Here is a 22,815-nt window from a genome sequence, read left to right as displayed (position 1 = left end):
CATCAGGCTGGGTTCTTCCATCTTTCTCAGTATCTAAGGCAGTGTTTTTCAACTTTATCACCAGGGCCACAAGAAGAACCACATTTTATATCATAAACCATACATATCATATAAATATGTGTGTGCATTTATTTGGATATATATTTATATGTACATATTTATTAAAAACAAGGTGTCACAAAATATATCCCTTTCTAATTGTCAAGCACTCTGTTATTTCTTATTCTATCTTAGCCTTGTGTCAATTTCTTCTTTTTCGATTCCAGTCAATTCTACTGAATTCATTTTACAACCTAAAAATGAGCTGTAACTACTGTTTTGAAAAACACTGGTCTAGACAATGACTGAGCTTGCGTCCACTTCCTCAATCACACGCATGCACACATATGCGTGCACATATATACATATATGTAAATGTATGCACATGCATACATAATACACACATGCACATATACACACATATATACACACGTACATGCACATACATACAATACGCACATATACACACACATACACCTTCCCTCTATCCTTTCAGGACCTCAGAGGAAACCACACACTACCGGGTCACCAAAATGGTGCACCATGGAAACAGGACTGAGCATTTCTGTTCAGTGTAGTTTTCAACATAAAATTCACTCCAAAAAAGGGGGATGGGGTATGTGGAATTCTGAGCTGAGCAAACATTGACATAACTATTCTTTTCCAGGTTTGTAACCAAATTCCAAAGGAGAACTTTTAGGTCAAAAGAGAAACAGGAAGCACAGATTTGAGGAAGTGTAAAATAAAAATCCCAACATGTATACATTTCTTATTTTTAAAAACAAGTTTAAACTGGGCAAAAATGGACAGATTTTACAGACAGCCTTACCCTTGGTGGGGAAGGGGGTGTGAGGGCACCCTCTGAGGGGCCAGGAATTAGTGGGACCCACTGTCTCTGTTCACTTAGGACTTTTCTATTCTGCACCCTGAGAAACCCCTCAGTCCAGGGCAAAGCCAGACAGCTGGTCACCCCACTCAGAGTGTTGTTTCTGGCTGAGCACTGGCACACAGGTGTGTTGAGTTTGTGAGACTCACCAAGCTGAATACGCGTGCACTTCTCTGCACAGACCTGACACTGAATAAAACATGCTGTAAACCCTGGATGCCCAACAGCAAGTTGGGGACGTGAGGAGGTAGGGCCTACCTGGGCCTGTAGCTCGGCTCTCTGCGCCTGCAGGAGAGACAGCACCTCCCGGCCCTCCTCCAGCTGACTCTGCAGGGCGGCTGCCTCCCGCTCAGTCAGGAGCTTCTCCTGCACAAAGAAGGCCAGACTCAGCACTCACACACACTTGACATGTGAGAAAATCCAAAGGGGAAAGGGGTGAGGAGGTGTGGGCCTGGTTATGTTCTGCAGGTTTGTGCATCCCCACCAAATTCATATGCTGAAGCCCTAACCTTCAGTGGGATGGTACTTGGAGTTGGGACCTTTGAGAGGTAATTAAGTTTAGATGAGGTCATGAGGGTAGGGTCCCCAGGATGGGATTAGTGTCCTTATAAGAAATAAAGAACACCAGAGCTCTACCTCTGTGCTGCACCAAAAAAAAAAAAAAAAAAAAGGCCACATGAGAACACATTGGGATAGTGGCTATCTACAAATCAGGAAGCGGGTTCACACCAGGAACAGAATCTGCTGGCCACCCAATCTGTGAAATTGATTAGAGCAGCCGGAGCAAAGACAGGCCCATGGTGGCCACTGTTAATGCCTTTTCGCCTTGTCTTCAACATCTGAACCATAAATGCTGTGAGTGTAAAATGTGAAGACATTGTCAGGAGACCCACATTTTAGAGCTGGTTGTGCCACAAAGTCTGGACAAGGCACTTTCCCTTCTGTCAAAAGGAACACTCAGAATGCAGTCTCTTGTAAGGCTCTATTCTCTGTGTCTGCAGAAGGCATGGTCAGTCTGAGCCCTGACCATCAACTATTCCAAGATGCTGCTACACAAAGCAGGAGCCAAGGGGCACAAGAGAAGCCAGGGCCCTGGTGCACCGCTGCACTGCCTACCAACACTCCACAGAATGTTCTGGAAGGAAATCCTCCCTCAATCAGCCTCTCCACTGTCTATTCAGAAATATCCAAATTGCTTCACAAAAGCCTGACTGCTCAAGAGTAGTGCTTCTGACACAGAACCTGGCCTCACAGCCAGGCAAAGTCAGAAACAAGCATGTGCCAGTGCACCATGTTCAAGGCCATGTGTTTAAGGCAGCCCCGCCTCTCCCTGCAAAGTGGCTGGAGCAGCAACACAGAGCCAGCCAAAGCAAGACAGATGTGCTTAAAGAGGAAGTGTGTGTCTGGTCCTATGGTCTGACCCCATGGGGAAGGCGGGACTTGAGACGTAACTGTAGAAGGACCTCTTCGACTGTACGTGTTTATTCCTGCGTTTCTCAGTACACGGAGGAACGCAAGCTCTCAGTCTCTCGCAGTTCTCTCAGTCTGTCTCTGTCCTCTGTTTCTTTTTATCTCAGTCCCTACCTCCCTGCCTCAAAGATGCAGACAAGGAGGTAGCTTGGAGCAGAAGGGGACTTGTGCCCCTCGGTATCAATATACGGAGGACATATAGTATATGGAGATATACCACACATCCTAGACCTGCAGCATCAGGATAGAAGCGGATCCAGTGTAAATGTATTACACTGCTTCCCACCAGGGCCCTGCCTGCTTGTCTGGCCCCACATCTTCTGACTGCCCCGCTCCTACTCATCTTACATGCCTCTCCACACCTGCCCACAGCCCTCGGATACTAATTGAAGATGAAGGGAGATAGCCCTGAAGCTGTTAGCTAGTAGCTGGAACTAACTGCCAGGCCATGATGCTCCCTACTTATAAATAATGCCACACCCAACATCTGAAGATGTCACTCTGGGACCATGGGTGAACGAGACAGAAACAAGACCCCTCTGTAACTATGTCTGAGCTCAGACCAAAAGACTACTACATAACCACAAAAATGGCCAACATCTGCTCTCCCGGAACACGAGTGATGCTGCTCAATTTCCAGGTACAGCTTTAGCCACACTCCATTCCTCTGCCTCCTAGACACAAATTATCAGGACGCTTGGTCATAGGACCAGCTCCCTCCTGTCAGCACCCAACCCAGAACAGGACCCTGCTTACCTGACCCCTCCCCCAGATCACCTAACACACTGAGACACTCTGCAAGTGTCCACAGTATACACCCTCCCTTCCTGCAGTGAAAAATAAATCTAGCTTTATGTAACTACAGGCCTGTCCCCAGTGGCCTCTGACTACAGGGCACTGACATTATGCTTACTGACACATTAACCAGCTGACCTGTGTTTCTATAATTAGCAATGCTAATTGCATCCTCATTTGAGCAAATGTGACACACATTTTCTAGGATGATATAAGAGTCAATGACACAACCTGAAAGTGACCATTTAACTTGTATGTAGAATTTTTAAGCTAAGATTAATCAAGAATGTGATTCTTTCTAAATCTGTGCTTCTCCACCTTTAACGTGCACATGGATCCCTGTGGATACTGCTAAAATGCAGATTCTCACCCAATGGGTCTGCGGTTTGCGAGGCCAACGATCACGGCCAACAAGTGAAGCCCTCAGAAGAAGCCTAATCAGTTTCCCCAGTCTTATAACTCAGGAGAATTTTGTTACATGGAACAGATGACATGATTTAAAAAATGTACTCTGGTGCTCACTTCAGCAGCACATACACTAAAATCAGAATGATACAGAGAAGATTAGCATGGCCCCTGCGCAAGGATGACACGCAAATTCGTGAAGCGTTCCATATTTTTTAGATATCAAATTGTAATGTACACCTGAAAATTATATAATTGCATTAACCAATGTTACCCCAATAAACTTAAAAAAATAAAAATAAATAAAAATAAATAAAAAATAAATTAGCAGCAATGCCTAATTTACTGCAAAAAAAAAAATGTGCTCTGGTGTAAAACACCTTTGAATTAGAGGGAAAAATGTGTTTGCAAAATAAAAATGAGGTATCTGGAAAGAAATCTCTGACAAAGAAAAGGCTTTAGGAAAAGCTAATTTAGGCCTTTGTAGCAACCTCGGTTACACTGAGGAAAGTAGAAACCTGAAATGATCATTGGTGGACAAAAATTGTCCCGTGAAGGCCAAAAAAAAGAGACTTTCCTGCCTCTTAGATGTTATTTGGTAGAGTTCAAGAGTGTCTTCAAAAGCAAGTTTGGAAATTTCTTAAGCTTTGATATTAAAAATAAAAATTAAATTAAAACAAAAAATACTCAAGCAGTCAGCTGCCCTAGCCCACTGGTTATACAGGTGGCCAACTGACTTGGGATGTGGTCTGGACAGACTCCTGGGCAATTCCTAGTGCCACCAGGGTTGAGAACCACTATTCTAAGTGATCCTTACCAAAAACAAACAAACAAACAAAAAAGCATCTTATCCATTGACCAGTCCAGGAACCCCGGTACCAGACTACCACAACTTCTGGAGAAGAAACACATGACATTTTTGTTTTAATCTGCATTCTTTATGGTGTATGTTTATATGTATCATACTATGCATCACAAACTCCCATAAAACACATTAAGAAAAAAATACATTGATATCCTTTTGTGCAGTTAGAGAGCTAAGTGAAGAAGGAACATGGAACATTATATTGAAAATAATGTTTCACATCCAAATCCCCATTTTTAAAAAGTTGGCTTCAATAATCTCTATCCTTTCCAGAAAGTTTTCATGCCACAGACTCACATAATCATTAGCAGACCCTGACCCCGAAAATACAGTCACTAATATCTGAGGCTCTCTGTATTCAAAACTTATGGTCAAATAGATAAGAGGATTAAGAAAACAAACCACCCATTAAAAAATGGGCAAAAGACTTGAGTAGATATTCCAAAAAAGAAGATATATGAATGGCAAATAAACACATGAAAAGACGCACATCATTAGTCATCAGGTGATGGACTTAAAACCCCAGTGAGATGCACAGCATACCTATCAGAAGAGCAACAAGCAAAAGTAAATAAATACCTGACATACCCAGTGCTAATAAGAGCACAAAGCCAGTGAAATTCCCCCACATTGCTGGTGGGGATGCAACAAGGATACACCATTTTGGGAAACAGTCTGGCAGTTTTCTTATAAACTATACAAGGAAGAACAACCCATGATTCTCAAGGAAAACACCTAAGAAAATGGCCAGGGACACAGTTTATAGCCTCAGATGTCTAAAGAGCAGCATTCGCAGTCTGAGTAGTAGAACAGAAAACTTTAAATGTGAACACAAAGTCAAAGTGGAGAGGAGTCAAGCCCCTGCAGCTCCACGCAATCTGGCCTGACGCCTCTCCCTGCGTACCTGTAACTAGCCCCGCAAAGACGTCAGAACAATCTTCAAATGTGCTTTCCCCTGCGGCCAGGGCTTCGATTCTTACCTCCCGCATCCCACCTGTAATTACAGATGCTTGAGGGGTGGTCTGGATGATCTGCTGCAGGATGCTGACATAGGTCTGAATTTCCAGAAGATTCTGTTGGAGGAAAGAAAGCATTCTCATTAAAATCTGAGCTTCCGGAGTCCCTCCCTCCAGGATCAAATGGCCACAGGGATGAAGGCTTTCACATGTTCCACCGTCACAAATAGGACAGGTCCGACCTGTGCAGAGGACACTTTACATCCTTAATTAATCTTCACTAGAACAATGGGGTAGATAAATAAACTGAGGCTCGGTTTATTTTGACATTTCCCTTCAGTTACACAGATGCTTTGCTGCTGTCTCCACAGAGCCCTGGGTGGCAGAGGTACGAGAAAAAAGCAGAAATGGAGGACAAAGACGCTCCAGACGGTTCAAAGGACCCTTTCTGACACTAGAACAGGACTTCAAAGAATGGAATCTGGTCAGTCGGCCCCAGATTAAATCAATTACCTGCGTGAGGCCTCAAGCAAGCTATTTATACCTCCTAAAACTCAGGCTCTTCTATAAAAGCAGGATAACAATCTGAAGAACACCTCTGCCCAGCTCTGTGCGTAAGGACTGATAATATCACACAGCTGCCTCCTCTCCAGAGAACTGCCCTTGGTCAGAAAATGGTCATCTTATCCAGGAAGCTATGCAACTCGCCCCAAATCCTGCCTCAACCCCAATCCAGGTCAGGGACTCATTGGCACAGGAGTTCAAGAAACCACCTCTCTTGCCTCAAGGTTGGAACAACCTTGTGTTGTGACTCGTGCTCCAGAGCCCCCACCCCTACGGTGGGACCAGGCTGAGGCTCACGCAGAGCCCAGGTCCCTGCCAGCTCCTATCCCCGTGCTGTCCCACTCCTCTTCCTCCCGCCCCTTCTCCTGGGTGCTCTCCACCCCTATAGCAGTCACACAAAAATCACCACCTCAGGCTCTGCTGATGGGGAGCCTGACCTAAGACACTATCTCATGAGGCTGTTGTTGGGATCCAATGAGATAAAGCATCACAGTGTGAGTGCTTATTATCATTATTCTTAAATGGCTCTGAAGAATGTTTTCAGCTTCTTAGAAACTGTCCCCAAGCACTGCTCCCAGGATTCCAGTAAAGTACAGCAGAGGCAGGAGCACAGGAGAGACCAGACTGGACCTGATGGGAAGTTGAAGGAAGCCAAAGGGAGGGGGAATATTCCTTCAACGCAAAGCAACAGGGCCGCTTTTATGCTGAAGCAGGTATACACCAAGGCGGGAAGAGAATCTAATATTTACTGAGCGTTTGCCAAGCTCCAGGTGCACCAGGTGCTTCACCTGTATTATCATATTACCTCATTCTGGGTTTCCCCTGAAGTAGACTGTTACACATTGAATACTGTGTCCTTCCCAAATTTACATGTTCAAGCCCTAACCCCCAGTAGAATGGTATGTGTAAGTGGGACATTTGGGAAATAATTAGATTTAGATGTGGTCATGAGGGAGGCCCACAATGGGGTTAGTGCCCCTATAAGAAGCACCAGGGAGCTCGCTCGCTCGCTCTCCTATGCACATGCTCCTAGAAAAGGCCAGGTAAGCACTCAGGGAGAAGGTGGCCGTCTGCAAGGCAAGAAGAAGGCCTTGCTAGAACCTGACCATGCTGGTGTCCTGATCTCAATGTCCCAGCCTCCAGAATTGTGAGGAATAAATTTCTGTTGCTTATAAGCCACCCAATCCGTGGTACTTTGCTATAGCAGCCCCCGCTGACCAAGTACAGACCCCAAGAGAGGAATCTGAATGAAACAGTTTAGCTGAGCAAACGTGCCAGGAAACATGAGCAATGGAGTGGGGTGGCGAGACAGGGAGGAGAGAGGGAGCTGGGGGACGTATCCGCCAACTCACATCGGTCACTGGCCGAGGCTGCTGCCTGGATGTTAAGTCCCCAGCACTTCCTGTGAGGTGGAACAGCCCTCCACTGCCTGGATAAAATTCTGAGGGAGGGCTGCCGATACTGGCAGCTGGAGGGAGGACAGAGCCCACTGGAGAGGTCAGCCCTGAGGGTCATGGCCACAGGTCCGCCACATTCAGTTAACCACACAGCTCTGTGGACAACAGTCTGACATTTGCTTTTGAAAATAAAGAAGCTCAGAATGGTTAGGTCACACCCCCATAATCACACAGCTCCGGGATCTGATTTTTCCAGTACACCAACGTCCCCAAGAGTAAGGCCTGTGAAAAGCTGGCCAAGCATTACATGAGAGGAGGCTCCTGAATGCCATGTACTCCCTGAATTTACTGGCTCAGAAGCAGAGTTAAGATTATATATATAGCATTTTCTGCATTTCTTCCATTTTTGAGCTGAAACAATTGACAGATTGTACCTTAATCAAGACAGACTTATGTAAAATCACTTTGTAAACTGTAATGTACTATAGAATTATTAGTTCCCAACACCCCCTCTACACACACACACATTATTGCCTCCTCCTCTATGTCCACTCACCAAGAGCTGTCCAGTAACCAACCCATCACCCACTGGTTCAGGGGCAATGCACACAAAAGTAACATGCTCTAGCAGTCTCACCTTTCAACCACGAGTGCCCCCAACTTGTCTGGACAAACCCGAACTGGGTCATCTGGGCGAAGGGCTTTCAGAAGGGTTGCGGTTACCTTTTTGTACCTGTCCTTTGCCGCACTGATATCGTCTTGTAGAAACTGGGCTTCGATCTGAAGGCGCAGGTTATGCAGTAAGGCTTCATCAGCTTCCTGCAGTGGGAAAGAGTCAACGCCAGGCTCTGCGGGGCTCACAGTGGAGGCATCTCACATCGGTGTGCAACCACCAGGTGTATGTACCCATGGACCACTTTGGGTCCTCTTAAAATGCAGACTGTTGTTCAGTAGGTCTGGGAGGGGGTCTGAGATTCTGCATTTCTAGCAAGGCAGGTCCAAGGTTAGTGCATTAGACCTGGTCAAAAATAGTAGTTCTCAATGAGGAATGATTTTTGTCCCCAAGGGATATATCTGGAAACATTTTTAATCGTCACCACTTGGGTGGTGAGATGTTACTACTGATATCTAGTGGGCCAGCGATGGTGGTAAATATCCTGTAATATACAAGACAGTCTCACACAACAAAGAATTCTCCAATCCAAAATGTCAATAGTGCCAAGTAGGGTCTATTTACATACCAATAACCTTAAGTTTTAAATTACATCTACATTTGTTCTATATCTCATCATTGATGAGTTAAGTTTCGAAAACTAAGAAACAGCTTTCTCTTAACACTGAAAACTCCATTTTAATAGTTTTATCCCAAGGACTGTTGTCTCTTATTCTGAGACCATGTATCTTTAATACAAAATGCATTTTTCTGAATGACTGCTGTGGTGAATAGCATTTGTTCCTCTAAAGTTGGAAATCGCATTTATGACAGAAGATTGAATGTTTTCTCCAAACTTTTTGATAAGTCACCTATTTTTTTTTCATTGATCTTGTTCAAATGAACCAAACACATTGAAGAGCTGTTTGTGCTCTTAATAAGATAGTGCTGTGATAACTGGAATTGACTTTAATACTTCAGTGGTCCAGTGCGATATTATAGGAGAGCATTATCTGGGTTCCTCAAGATTGCCACTCTCGTGAGACACCTCTGCCATGCACACTTGCCAATATCTGAGGCCTTGCTAAGTGAATTTTTACTGACTTATTAATGACTTGTTAAAAAGCATGATGGATGTTAGGAATAGGCTCTCATTAAAAGAAGTAGATACGTGGTTTGGCTAAAATATTTAAGACACTCTCCACCTTTGCATGAACAGTGTTAAGACAGTCAGGTATGTGGACAGTCAAGATATTTTCAGACATTTCCACCCTTGCACTAATAGGGTTTAGGTTCCGGAGAGGCCTTTTGCCTGCACTCTTAGGAAAGGCGCTTGATTCCTTAACCTCATTCCTGTAAAAGACCACTGGTGTGGGAAGATATGTGATTGTCTGATGCTGACAATAAGGATACCAGGATTGTGACTCTGTTGGATCATCTGCCCTGAATGAGCCTGTCATGCAAAGTGTTGCCTTAGCACCTAAAACATCAGAAAGCATAGACTTCATTGAGCTTAGAAAACAGGTTGAATAAAATTTGGGGGCATGCGGCAGAATCAATTCTTATTTAAGAAACATACACCTGTGTGAATTTGGACTGAAACGTCAACAAGAATATAGGAGTGTGGTTAACACTTACCCAACTCAAACCTCTGAAGTTACTTCATCTGCCAAAAAGATCAAATCTACAAGATCAAATCTGTCAATCTACAACTGTTAGGAATGTATATTAAAGCATTCCTTTTTGCATGAATTTATATAAGTAAAAATTAATTAAGTTATTCTAATACAGCAAGCCTCAGGCATAATTTTAAATTTTCTAGTAGCCCCATTAAATAAACTAAAAAGTGGATGGAATTTTATTTTCTTTCACCCAATATACTCAAAATACTATCATTTCAGGATGCAATCAATATTTTTAAAGTTATTAATGACATATTTTACACTCCTTTTCTCAGGCTAGGTCTCTGGAGCTTGGTGTGTGTTTTAAACTTATACCACATTGAAACTTGAACTCTCCGCGTTTCAATCACTCCCCAGGCATGTGTGGCTATTGGCTCCCGGGCTGGACAGTACAGCTCTATAGGATTAATTTTAAGGCACAGTTGAGCATCTCATTCTTCCTTAGTGTCTCCTTCAGGTTTCTGCTCTAGGGTGAATCCCCCAGTCTCTCTGTACTCTAATTTCCAGTTACCAAATCCTTTCCTCTGAAGATTGTGAAATCCCTTCACGGGTACCAGGGATGCCAATACTGGGTGATGAGGCAGCGAACCTTCAGATGGAAGGAAGGGAGGACTTCGAGGCCCAGAGCCAGCTCCTCACCCACGGCCCCTGGACTCTCTCCTGCCTGCCTTCTCCAAGGCTCTGCTCACTTCTCACCCTGGAGCTGGGCCTCCGCTGCCCACAGGGAGAAGCAAGAGCATGTGGAAAAACTGCACCCTTTGAAAGACCCACACATGGTCTGAAGATTTTTTGTTTTTTTCTTTAATCGGAAGTAAAAGAATGAACCAAAATTACAAAACAGGTCACATGTTTCCAGGTGCAGGGCTCTGAATTATCTGAATTAGTTAATGTGAAATCCAACTGTGGGTGTTTGACTTCTGAGCTCATTCTTTGGATTAATAAATTAATGAGTCACTGACTTTTGATGAGCTTTACTTTCAGGAGTTTACCACTCTGGAGGCTTAATGATAAGTCCTCAAGGACAGTTACACAGAGTTCAATGAAAACTCAACAGTAGTGTTTCCGCTTTCAGAAGATGCATGCTGCCCACCCCTGGGAGATGGGAACCTTACTGATGCCCATGTGCAAATATGGCATTAATTCTCCAGGGAAGGTGGGTGGGCCACTTGGAGTTCTTGATGTCTGGCTTCCTGAAGTACCCCAAATTATCACATAAGCCTGGTGAAGTCCCTTAGTGAGAGAAATGGTGGTGAAATGAAAGCCTGGGTGTCTTTCTGGTAATGGGGAAGGGCTGAGGAACCAGGAAGATACTGGCTATGGACCCCATAAATTATGGACCCCAAAGAAAACACAGCCAGGCCACAGGAAGGACAGAAACCAGGGCAGTCCCAGAAACCTAAGCAGCAGGAGTTAATGGCACTGCCCTTGGAATGACCCAGCTCCAAATGAATTCATCTCTAAGCCTCAGGAGTCATGTTTCTGAGAGGGCGTTGTGATGGCCACCATGGTCACAAGACCATCGACTTGACTGACGGTCCTACCGAGACCACACTAATGGAAAGGAAAATCAAAGTGTCTGGAGACATAGCAGTACTCCCATCAGGTACAGTGGTTCCTTGTGGAAGTGATTCTTAGCTCCGGGGATGGGATCCCCCTTAGGGGCATGGCTAAATTTGGGGCAGACGGAGTGTTGGGTGAAGAGTTGAGTCCTTCTGGACGTTATTCTACCCTGTCTCATCCCCTAGCGCCCCTCTTAAGACTGCTGAGGATGGGGGAAGGTGATTCTCAAACATCTTAATTTCTACCTAAAATTCATCCACAATTTATCCACAGTTACTAGAGCTGAAGAACTGGAAATAGGGTTTCAAGAACCCTTTTTAATTGCTTACAAAGAAATCAAACACTCAGAATTTTAGAAATAGAAGAGACCCTATTGGTCACTTGGTCTTCAAGGGTCTTTTTTAAGCCACACATGTCATCCTTCAAACAAAATATCTCCAGGAAGCCAATGTATAGAGGTAAAGCACAGATGCTCTTCTTGAAGGATATGATGAGGGGACAGGAACCCCATCCACCCAGCAACCCTTCTCCCTCAGAGCCCCTTCGAGCAACTCCAAGAAACCTGAGGAATCTGCCAAACACAGCTCAGAGACTAGGGGGAGCTGGGGCCAGATTAATCTTGTGGGTCATAAAGATAGTTAATGGAGGTTAACGGAAGACCATGGGACTAGACTCTTGGGCTTCTCTCTACTAGACAAGAGTTGAGCGCTGAGTCATGATCCTATTCTGCCGGGTGCCTGCCATTCTTCCCCCATCTCTTTCTTAGGATCATGACAGAACAACCACTCTTGTGTCCTATTAGCCAAGCCTTTAAAACTGCTCATAGAGATAACAAAAAGCCAGCCAATATTTGTCCTTAAAAGAGAGATTAACCAGATGCTTCTGCAAGCACATTCTCTTGCTTTGAAGACAATCATCTGATAAACTGCCCCGGAAAACTCCCAAAGGTGAGTATGTGCAACTGGAATGTGCAGTTGCTGATATGTTGAGGAGAATGCATTTGGAAGTGTTTTCTTTTGTTTGCACCAGAACTCGGAAATGTGTAGACGCTTGTGTTTTTATTATGCTTTGGATGCTGTCAGCTGCATTTTCAAAAGCTCCACCAGCAGAAACATCCAGATTTTTCTGATTTGAGACTCTGGTCAATAGCCTAATTTTAGGAAACATTCCAACCCTGATATTGTGTGTGTTTGAGATCTAGGTCGGTGGTTCTCAAAGTGTGGCCCCTGCACCATACCACCAGGGAAATAAATAAATAGCTGGCAGACCCCACGCCTACTGAATCAGAATTTCTGGGGTCAGGGCCCAGGAATCTGTGTTTTAACACGCACTCCAGGTGATGCTGATGCCCACTAAAGTTTCTGAGCCACTGATTGAGAGCACTCTTCAGAAATGGATTAGAGAAATAACTAGAATCCAATGTAGCCTTGAAAAATCAGCCTTGCCAACCCATTCACAGAGCTACTAAAATCCATTAAAAATCTCCCTGCTTGTATTTACACTCAGCCCCAAATTCAACCTCTAAGCAGCCCCACTAAAAAAACAAACAAAAAACCGATGCTAAAGAATGAGTATTCAAGTTCGTTAAGATTTCTAGTTAATTAATGCTCAATTTTTTTTAAAAAACTAAACACTTTGATCCTGGAATTCGAAATCCTTTCCAAAATTTTCCAGTGACTTTCTTTCTAGGTGCTCAGGCTGGCCTGGAAGAAGGTGCTGGACGTGTGGAACAACTCTGCACCCTCCCTCTTCCCACTGCCTCATTTCTCTCTACATTCTTCCTCGCTCTGGCTCTGCTCTTCTGTTCTCTGAGCCTCCCCAACCCCAGCCTCCTCCTAAACATTTCTCTCCCAGTTCCTTCTCTTGCTTTTCTCCAGAAGTTCATTCTAGCCTCAGAGGACTTCTTAGGCATCTGAAGGTTTGTAGCCCTGAAGGCGAAAGCTTCATGCCCACCCTTCCAATCCGCAAACTCCCCTGCCTCTCACTCTCTTCCAGGCACATTAAAGATATGTGAATTACATGGAAAAGCACCTGTGGCAACCATTAAATATTTCTTAAAATTGCTTTCAAGTGAAAGCATTTAATTAGAGTGAATATTTTTAAATTCTGGGAATTTCAAAGAAGAGAGCCTTAAAGTCTGTGCCTTACAGTTTTCTTAAGATAAGAAACATCAGACATTATTGGGAGATACATATAATGAGTCCTAGAGGTTACCAAACCCAAATGCTTAAAAGTCATCAGGAATTCTTACTACATCAAAAGTCTTAAAGTCTGAATAACTTTGGCCATAGTATATAGGTAGAATGTTGAGGAATTTATTTCATTTCAAAGTGCATAGCAAACAGTGGCTTGCTTTAGTTTGCTTGGCTGTTAAAAATACAGGAGCTCTTTTAAAGGGACATTTAATTACATGGGCAGTATTAATATATGGCAGTTTTGTGAAAACAATAGTAATCAGTCCTGTACCTACTGTGATATTTTCCAAGTAAGAGTCAAAGACTAGGTTAACAATTCCTGCTGTACCCCCTTTCCCATGGCCACACCCAGGGATGTGAGACCAAAGGAAATGGGCACTGAGACTGAGCTGACAGCAAAAACCTTGCTGATCTGACATATGTAAGCATTCAAAGATTTGTTGACCAAAATCATTGATATGACCAGCCAACAAGATGTGAATTCTACTCTTCCATTTTCACCTCCTTCTTCTCATCTGACCATCTCAGTGGACAGAAAACCTTAAGGTCCAGCCTTCATCTGGCTGACCCCTGGAGGGACTACCTTAGTTTGGGTTCCTCAGAAGCAGACCCGGAGGCAAGGACTGGGTACACATTGTTTATCTGAGAGGCGATTCTAGGGGCACTGGTAGGGGAGGCGGGAGTGATACAGGAAAAGAAACAAAGCCAGTAAAGATGTGTAATGAGCAGGCCAACACTCTGGACAACGTGAGCTCAGTCCTGCCGGGGACTCTCTGAGAGACTGAGGAACTCACTTCTGAACTGTTGTTATAAGGGATGGGCCAACTGAGGGACTGAGAGACTGAGGGACTCGTCTACCTTCTCCTATCCCTCAGTGGCCAAGGGTTGCTCCTGGGGTGCTAACACCCACTCTTCTAAACTATGCCTCCTGCAGATCAGGCATGTTTCCTAAGCCAGAGAGATAAAGGAAGGTGCCACTGTGCTCAGCATGTCTGCATGACCTTGTGGGGTGGCCCAAGGAAGATGGATGGGATACCAGCACTGAATGCAAAGGGGTCATCTTTACCCAGAGACTCTACTTTGTGTTTGTCTCCTGGGAGACAGAGATTTCCAACTATGACTGAGAAGAGAGAATGACTCATGGACACAAAAGACCCTACTTCTGCCTATACTTGCCATACAGATGGGCAGTGGGGCTCTGAAGTCATTTAACCTCACTGAGAGTGAGTTTCCTCACTGGTAAAGAGAGGGTGCTGGACTGGGTCATTTCTGGGGGTAAAACCAATAACATCAGGCTATTGTCAGGTTCCCACGAGCTGATGTAAGAACCTCTCCAACTTGCTGCATTTGCATGACATGTTGGTGATTTCTGCTATATCTAAGTGCTGCTTATACTATTATTAACCCCATATTTTCTTCAGATTGATTTGTTTATACTAACATGTATTTAAAAAGGAACCTTTTAATGTCATCTGCTGTAGAGAAAAAGTAATCATAAAAATAAATTTACCACTATTAAAAAGTTGTTCCTCCATACACCATCTAAGATCATCTCCCACTCCACCACGGTTAGGCACCCTAGTCTGGAGAAAATTAAGCTGCTGTCCATCATATGAAGTGCTTAATTATAACTGTGACAGGTAAGTCACAAACATTATTATGTCATTTAATTCTCACTAGGCACACAGACAAACATGGGGATGGTCGTGGGAACTATTATTGTTCTCATTTCACAGATTAAAAAGCTGAGGCTTTGAGAGATGAGGCAATTCACCCAAAGTCTCACAGATACTGAACAGTAATGTGAAGGATCCTATTAATAAGTTAAACACTCTTCTGGATGGCATAGCTCATTTGCAGGCAGAAGTGTCTTTCCAGGAAACAGCCACACTGATGCTCTGTGCTGACCCTTGCCATGTTCTCAGTTCCCCAGAATTTTCATAACATTCTCGCCAGGGTGATACTTCAATCATCTACACAATGTACATGAAGGTGTTACAGCCGTGTTCTCTGGGGGGTGAAATGATCGGATGCCTTTCCCTTATTTTTCATCATCTCTACTATATTATTTTTCTGCTGAGAATATGTGTTGCTTTTGGAATAAGAGAAAACAACAGAAGATTTGAGCTTGTTTTTACCAAAGGTAAAAGAAAGGACTACATTCTTTCTCCCTCTTTTTTGAGTCGTGCACATGATGGCACCTGGTGAGTGACAACCTTAGAGGTAAGTCCAGAGATAGCTCTGCTTGCAGTAAGGACAAATACAAACCAAAATGTGGTGGTGTTGGGGAGGGGCTGGACTGGCATCTAAGTGAAGGGTGTGGGGTACCTATGTCCCTGAAGGTGATGGTCTGTAAGCAAGATGGTAGCCCCATTTGGCAAACTGGGATCGCTACCAAAAACAAGAGTGGGATGAACTTCAAGTGTCAGCAGAACAGCTGGGTGATGTCAGATGCTAATAAGGGCCAAATCTAAGTTCAGACTTCCAAAAGGCTTGGGGCCACAGCAGTGATGAACACAAGGCCAATCACTGAGCCTTTGTGCTGAGGGCTCTCCTGAAGCACACTCTCACCGCCATCTTTGTGTTTATATATGCCAACTGCCCTGAGGCACCTAGTTTCTATCAAAGAACCTGCATAATTATTGACAGCACCTCCTTTCACACAGTGTCCTGGTTTGGAAAATATATTATATGCTCACACAGAGAAGGGCATGGAAGTATCAGGCAGTAGATAACACAAAGAAAAATTCAGTTACCTCATATTTTAGTTCTGCCTTTCCCATCAACCAGCAGAATAATCACAGACAACTGAGGTTGGACAAAGCCCCAGAAAGCAAGTATCCTGAGCTAACTCTGTCTGAAGTGGTTTCCTGGAGTTCCATGTGGAAAAGAATCTTAAGGCCACATCTGGGCACAATAGGGAAAGATGCCATGTTTTACCAGAAATTTTGATGAGGTTATGGGCAGAGGAAGGAAAGAGAGGAGAAAGGGAGCTATGTGCCCTAAGTAAGCGATCCTTCAACTAAACTTTAGATAGTCTCCATGGGTCCTTCTGCTCTGACATTTGAGCTCTGAAATGATCAGGAAATAATGCTTACAGCTATTTGTCCCTGGTTTGTCTAACCTCTGTGGTCTAGGATTATTCTGCTATTTAGTAGGCAGTTTCTCCTGACTAAAGCAGAAAATCCAAACCATCAGGATGGTGATGGAGGATCAGAAGAAGTAAGCTGCCCTTGAGAAGAACAACTCCACACAACCTCTGCAGAAGGGTCTCCAGCAAGAAGATAAGGATCCCTGGTGCCCCCCACGTGGCTACTTTGAGAGTGAGAAAATTGACAGGAAGTGGAAATTTCTTCCTCTGCTCCCCAAAGAGTTTTCCTGTGGAGGAATAATCTCAAGGCTCTTAGCCAACAGGACAGAGGTATCACTGCATCCAAATAAGCATGGCTCAAAGCAAGTGTCCTCGTAAGGCTGATATTTGGGACCAGGATGTCTGAATGGCAAAACAAAACCGGTCACTGTAATGCTGGTACATTTTGATAGCCCAGCACAAGCAATAAGCTTAATAGTCTAGGTTCTCTCTCAAGACCCTGTATTTTGTGATAGAGGAGTGTGTGTCTGGACATGTGAGTTCACACAAAGATTTAGCTGAAATTACAAAGTCAAGAAAGAGAGTGACAGCAAAAGAAAAAGGCGAATCCTGAAATAACACAAAGAAGAGGTGTGGAAAACACTCATCACAGTCATTTCGTTCAATCCTGTCATTAACCTGCTCAAACCTAAAGATGTGCTCGGCTCACCTTGTTAAGTCGCTCAAGCATCTCTTTTAGCAGCAGTTGACACTCACATTCGTTTTCATACCTGCAAATTGGACACATAAGCCAAAGTTGAGCAGCTTCCGTGATTTCACAAATGTTGATCACTCAATCAACATTAAATTTAACCTGAGATGAGTTCTATGCCTTCTCTTTAAGGAGCAGGTCCTAATTTTAAAGGAGGAGCTAATGCTGCATTTCTGAGCCCACTGCTTCCCAACCTCTTTAACATCATGGCACAGGTAGAAAGTGCTGACATGGGTACCACACATGGGGTAACTGCAAGCGGAAAATGGAAGAAAAGTCACCCGGCCTGGAGGCCCAGCCCCAACCCAAGCACCTTCCTTCCAGCCACACCAAGGATGAGGGAATCCCATCTCGGCACACCAGTAACTCAAGTCTGGGAAGCTGCCCTGCATAAGCTACAACAAACACCTTTACCCTGACTTCCTCTGGGTTTCCTATACTATTGTATTTATCGACAAAATTATCTGATTTCATGCCTCTCTTAGTTTGGAGTCCATGCTTATTTGGATGCAGTGATATTTATCGACAAGATTCTAGATTATGCCATTTCATCCTCACAAAACTCTGGGAAAAAAGCAGCTATTGTTACCACTGAAGGGATTCAGAACAGGCCTCCCCAAAATGTGCCACTCTGGCATATGAGTTGTTGAGGTAAAGGCAGTCAAGATTTTATGGGCTCAGGAGAAACTTTTACCTCTCCTTAAAGAATCTAAATAGATATCACCAGAAATAATGCTTTAGGGCAGGGCAAACTACTAGTTAGTGAGCATCTGCTCTTCTAATCACCCTGCAATGACCCTCTGAAGTCTCAAGCTGCCTTACCTCATCCTTAGCTCGGAATGTCATATATACCCCAATTTCCCTGTCTTTAAGTGTGTGAGATATGTGAGGTCTCTGACTCTCACGTATGTGGGGTTCCTATCCGTACACAGGTAATTAAATTTGGTTATTTTCTCTTGTTACTGTTTCACATAGATTTAATTATTAAACCCACCAAAAAAACTTAGTAGGGTAGAGGAAAATTTCTTCCTCCCCCATACCTCCATGAGAAAGATTAGAAAACTGAGGTTGAGAAACTGGCCCAACGTCTAAGGCAGATGTTGCCAGCATGTCACCCTCATCCTTGTGGCATCATCCCTGCACACCAAAGACCTGCTCTGAGCTGAGGGGCAGGGCAGGCTGGTTAGGCCAGAGAGTCATTTCTCCTGGCAGGAAGGTGAGCAGGTACATGGATACCCCAGCTTTCTTGCCCTCCACTGGGACAAGCGAGGTGTGTCCGCCACTCTGCAGGTTAGTCCCAGTTGCCACAGTGATAACAGTGCACTCAGCATGAACTGCCTTCCCTTCCTGTCTCACTTCCTCACTCTCCGACACGTGCTTCCTGAAGTCACCTCCCAAACAGCTACTTGCCTTCAAATCCCTCTCTCAGGCTCTACTTCTGAAGGACTCCAAACTAAGAGAGGCGTGAAATCAGATAAAAACATAGTTGCACAAGTTTTACATTTCACACCAGGATATCACATTTAGCAGTTTCTTTTGTGTGCGGCTCTAATGGAGCCAGAAATTTTTTTTAATGGTTAATTTTGAGAATAAAATTGTTAACAAAATCTAATTTTCTCATTGCTTTTTCCTGCTAGAAATATCTAAGAAAATCTGTAGCTTGAAAATAGGATCGATAACATATTAACATAATTTTCATACCACTTAATTATTAAATATAAAATATTAATAAGAATTCATAATACATTCATATACATATTAGTGAATATATAAGTGAATTCGTAAAGTGAAAATAACACTTTGGCTTCAATTATCTGATTATTTCACATAATTATTTTGGTTTTCTGCAATTTAACTGACTATACTCACTATTATATTTTTATAGTTTTGCTTTTAGCCTTATTTTATTTAGTGTTTGTTTGAAATGCGGAAGACCCGATTTTAAAATTATTCAACTATCCAAGTAGAAAATACGCCTAACAAGGTTGCATACAGCTACCCATTTCTGCATTATTTTCACCTGCTATGGTTAGTCATCAACTCCCCTCTGAAATGTGAAACCATACTTAGTATGTGTATACCCACGCACGTGGACAGGTATGATTTTTTATAATAATTTTCAAATCCCACTAACCTAGTCAGAATACCAAAACTTTTCCAAGGGGGCAATGGGAGGTATAAATCAATAGGAATTATTAAATAAATCACAGAGCCTGAAGAGACTGCTCCATGATGGACATATAACTCAGAATCAAGTGAAATCAGGAAAAAAATATGGCCACTTTTTCAATGAGGGCCACTCTTTCAATGAGGGCATTTGCCCAGCTAAATCACAGTTGATTGTGGCCTGATGACCAGGTGAAGGCTATTTAGGGATCTAGGGGATCCTGCTTTCCCATGGAGCTGGGTGTCTGTGCCAGCACACACTTCCCTCTGTTTTAGAGAACATTAGCTGTATTTGAATAAGGTCCTAGGTCCTATCACTGGGCCTCATTCCACAGGAACCCAAAAATGGCTTCTCGCCACAACACACAGTGTTCTAAAAAGAGTATGGGTCCAGGGCAAGAAAACCTGAGTTAAGTCCTGCCACCCAAAGGCCATCTGCAAGTCTGTTTTTCCATGAAGGAGTGAAACCAGAAACAGAAGGACCGATAGGAATGGAATCAATGATTATGATCTGATAAATGCTCTAGAAGACACAAGACACATATTGAAACAATTTCCAGGTGTTGGCTGTGATGCAGTGAAGACAATTAGACTTAGCATGCCCAACACTTCCATCCAGTCCCTGTGTAGCAATTCACTAGCTTAATGTACTTGCACCAAATCTCCACAATTCCAGGCCTCAGTTTCCTCATATGTTAAATAGGTACCGGCACTACCATCAATAACAGGATGAGGCTGTGAGGATTAAATGACATCAATCTATCTCAAAAATCTCGTACTGAGCAAAAGAAGCCAGAGACATAAGACACTAGTCATATTCCATTTTTGTGAAATTCTAAAACAGTCAAAATTAATCTATTGTGGTAGAAATGAGACCAATGGGTGCCTTTGTTTTGTTCTGTTTTTTCGTTTTGTGGGAGGTGGTAACTAAAGATTGACTAAGGATAGAAGGGAACTTTCTAGGGTACAGGATATATCTTGTTTGTTTTGGTAGTTACATGGGTACATACATTTGTCAAAACTCACTGAACTATGTACTTAAAATCTGTGCATGTTATTGTGTGTAAATTATACCTAAATTTTAAAATACATTAAAAGTAAAGTATACCATTTCATGTAAACCGTCAAGTGCCATCAAAATGGAAGCTAGTCTTATCTTTGGGAAATTCACATTCGTGCCTTTTGCACGGATGAAGTCATCTGTCGCTGGCGTAACAGAAACGTCCCTCCAACCCTAGGTGGCTGCCCGCTCCCAGATTCGCGCTGCGGGGGCCGCCCCCACCCTGCCTCAGTTTGCCGCCACGGTCGACGCTTACTTGCTCCTGAACTCGTCCAGCGCGCGCTGCGCCTCCGCGCCCTGGCGCTCCAGCCGAGCGCGCTCGGCTGCCAGGTCCCGGGCGCGCTGGCGGTTGCCCTCGACGTGGCGGGCGAGGGCGTCCTCCGGGCCAGCCAGCTCTCCCAGGCGCTGGAAGGCGTCCAGCTGCCGCCGGAGGACTGCGTGGCGCTGCTCAAGCGCGCGGGCCCGCTGGACATGGGCGGCTACGCGCTCGCCAAGGCCTTGCAGCGCCGCCAGGGTAGGCGCCGAAGCCCGGCCCTCGACCAGGCGGTCGGGCGCCTCCTCTGCGCGCTCGTACTGCTCCTTGCGGGTCTGGAAGACGTAGCTGCGCCGGTACATAGCTCCTCTGCGGGCGAGCGCACGCAAAGCCGGCTGCGGGGGGCCCCTTGCCCAGCCAGCAGCCGGCTAAATAAACATCGGAGGCCGCTGGCACGCTGCTGGGACGTTCCAGAACTGATCAGCTGTTGGGCTCAACACAGTGCTCAGCCTAGGGGAGAATAAAAGAGCAGCAGGCTTGCTTTTGTGAGCTGGATTAGTGGACCATGCAGCTCTGGAGGTTGGAAGGTTAAATTAAGCAGTGAGGTTTTTGTTTCGTGATAAAGTCTGTTGCTGTGTGATTGAACGGAGAATCAGGAGGCACAAGAGAAGCATGACATTCTTTTGACTGATTACACTGGAATTGTGAAGGAAGTCTAAGGGAGCGTGATAAAGTTGGACTAGCTCAAGAGCCCAAAGACCCTTATGTCTTTTCCCTCTTTCAGTCAAGATCTTAATTATATTTGTATTTAACAATACCGTGTTTTTTTTTCTGATTACTTAAGCACTTCTTTTTCATAATTACAGTATAACTTTTCATTTAGGAGCCCTCCTTATGGTAGGGGTTCTTAAGTATGGATGCAAAATAAAATGCCACATCTCAGTGAAGTGGAGGTTTGTTACAAATAGTAAGTTTTTACTGCTACTCGTGCATATTTGTGAAGCATCTACTCTTTGTACAAAAACTTAGGAAATATGCCCAGTTATCATTATTATAATGTCACCCTTGCTTTCTTGGATTCTGACATCCTTTCTGGATTGGAAGAAACAAATAGAGCTCCATCAAGATATTGGCATAATAGTTTCTCCGAACTAAAGAAAAAAAATCCTTACAGCCTAAGATTTAACAAGTTGCCAAACTCTCAATTAGAGAATATAAAAGAATTTTTTGGTCACCATGTTTCATTGGAAATAACAAAGCTAGGCTTTGACAGATTTAAAAGTGAATTGTAGAAGTTGAAAGAAATTAATAGCATTTGATGAGAATGTTCCTAAATATAAATATTTTGTCATATCTCCAATTTTAGAAATCATTATCAAAAGGCTCTTATTTTTTAAAAAAGATTAGTACCATATGTGGATCGTACAAAATTATACTATAAAGTCATGGTCAAGAAAATTACACAGATCTGTGTTGGTTTATTAGGGTTTACTGTTACTCCAAAAAGACTGTAAGATAATAGATTCAGTCTGGAATGAAGCTCTGTAAGGTCCCAAGTTGTGCTGGTGGTATGGTTATTGTTTCATTTTCTTTTCTTGACCATTTAAAAATAGATTTTATTATCAAATCAAGGAGAGCCACAGTGTATATATGTAGGAACACATAGACCATGCTGATGGTAAACTGGTTTCAGGTTTCTTAGAGAGCAAACCAACATAAAACAAGGATTATAAAATCATCCATTCCCTGTGACATTATATATCAGTCAGGTATTACTACAGAAAAAACTGAACCCAATACTAAGTGGCATATAAGAAGTATTTATCACTACACTCCCAGGTCTGCAGGTAAGTTGGACAGCTGTCCTTCAAGCTGCAAGACTTCTGATCAGCTGGAGCAGCTCTGCTCCAAATATGTCTCATCTTCCTAGAACTACCAGTGACAGAAGGACAGAAGGACATGCTCAGCCACACGAATTTGTTCTAAGCCTTTGTTTATATCATGTCTACTAACAACTCATTGGTCAAA

At 43.7% G+C, this 22,815-nt stretch overlaps 1 protein-coding gene and 1 non-coding gene across 5 annotated transcripts in view; one reads left to right on the top strand and one right to left on the bottom strand.

Annotated features, from left to right (window-relative positions):
- Positions 1-21,356, bottom strand: part of BFSP1 (beaded filament structural protein 1) — a 34,281-nt gene extending 12,925 nt beyond the window's left edge. The window contains exons 1-5 of one of the 4 annotated variants that reach the window (XM_039874441.1): positions 20,791-21,354; positions 17,267-17,327; positions 8,101-8,196; positions 5,441-5,533; positions 1,184-1,291 (exon numbers count right to left, since the gene is read on the bottom strand). In XM_039874441.1, coding sequence (XP_039730375.1) covers positions 1,184-1,291; positions 5,441-5,533; positions 8,101-8,196; positions 17,267-17,327; positions 20,791-21,149 — 717 coding nt within the window. In that variant the 5' untranslated portion in view covers positions 21,150-21,354. Of the gene's footprint in view, positions 1-1,183; positions 1,292-5,440; positions 5,534-8,100; positions 8,197-17,266; positions 17,328-20,790 lie in introns of all 4 variants that reach the window. The other 3 variants (XM_039874442.1, XM_039874443.1, XM_039874444.1) reach the window with 3 other exon arrangements.
- On the top strand, positions 3,705-3,811 carry LOC120612080 (U6 spliceosomal RNA). Its single transcript, XR_005655345.1, has one exon. It is a non-coding gene; the product is annotated as a U6 spliceosomal RNA (small nuclear RNA).
- Positions 21,357-22,815: the final 1,459 nt, after the last annotated feature.

This window comes from Pteropus medius, unplaced genomic scaffold, assembly GCF_902729225.1.
Source record: "Pteropus medius unplaced genomic scaffold, Ma_sr-lr_union100, whole genome shotgun sequence".
In the NCBI taxonomy this organism is placed as follows: domain Eukaryota; kingdom Metazoa; phylum Chordata; class Mammalia; order Chiroptera; family Pteropodidae; genus Pteropus; species Pteropus medius.
The sequence above is the reverse complement of the archived record's forward strand: the minus strand, read 5'-3'. Positions and strand labels throughout refer to the sequence as shown.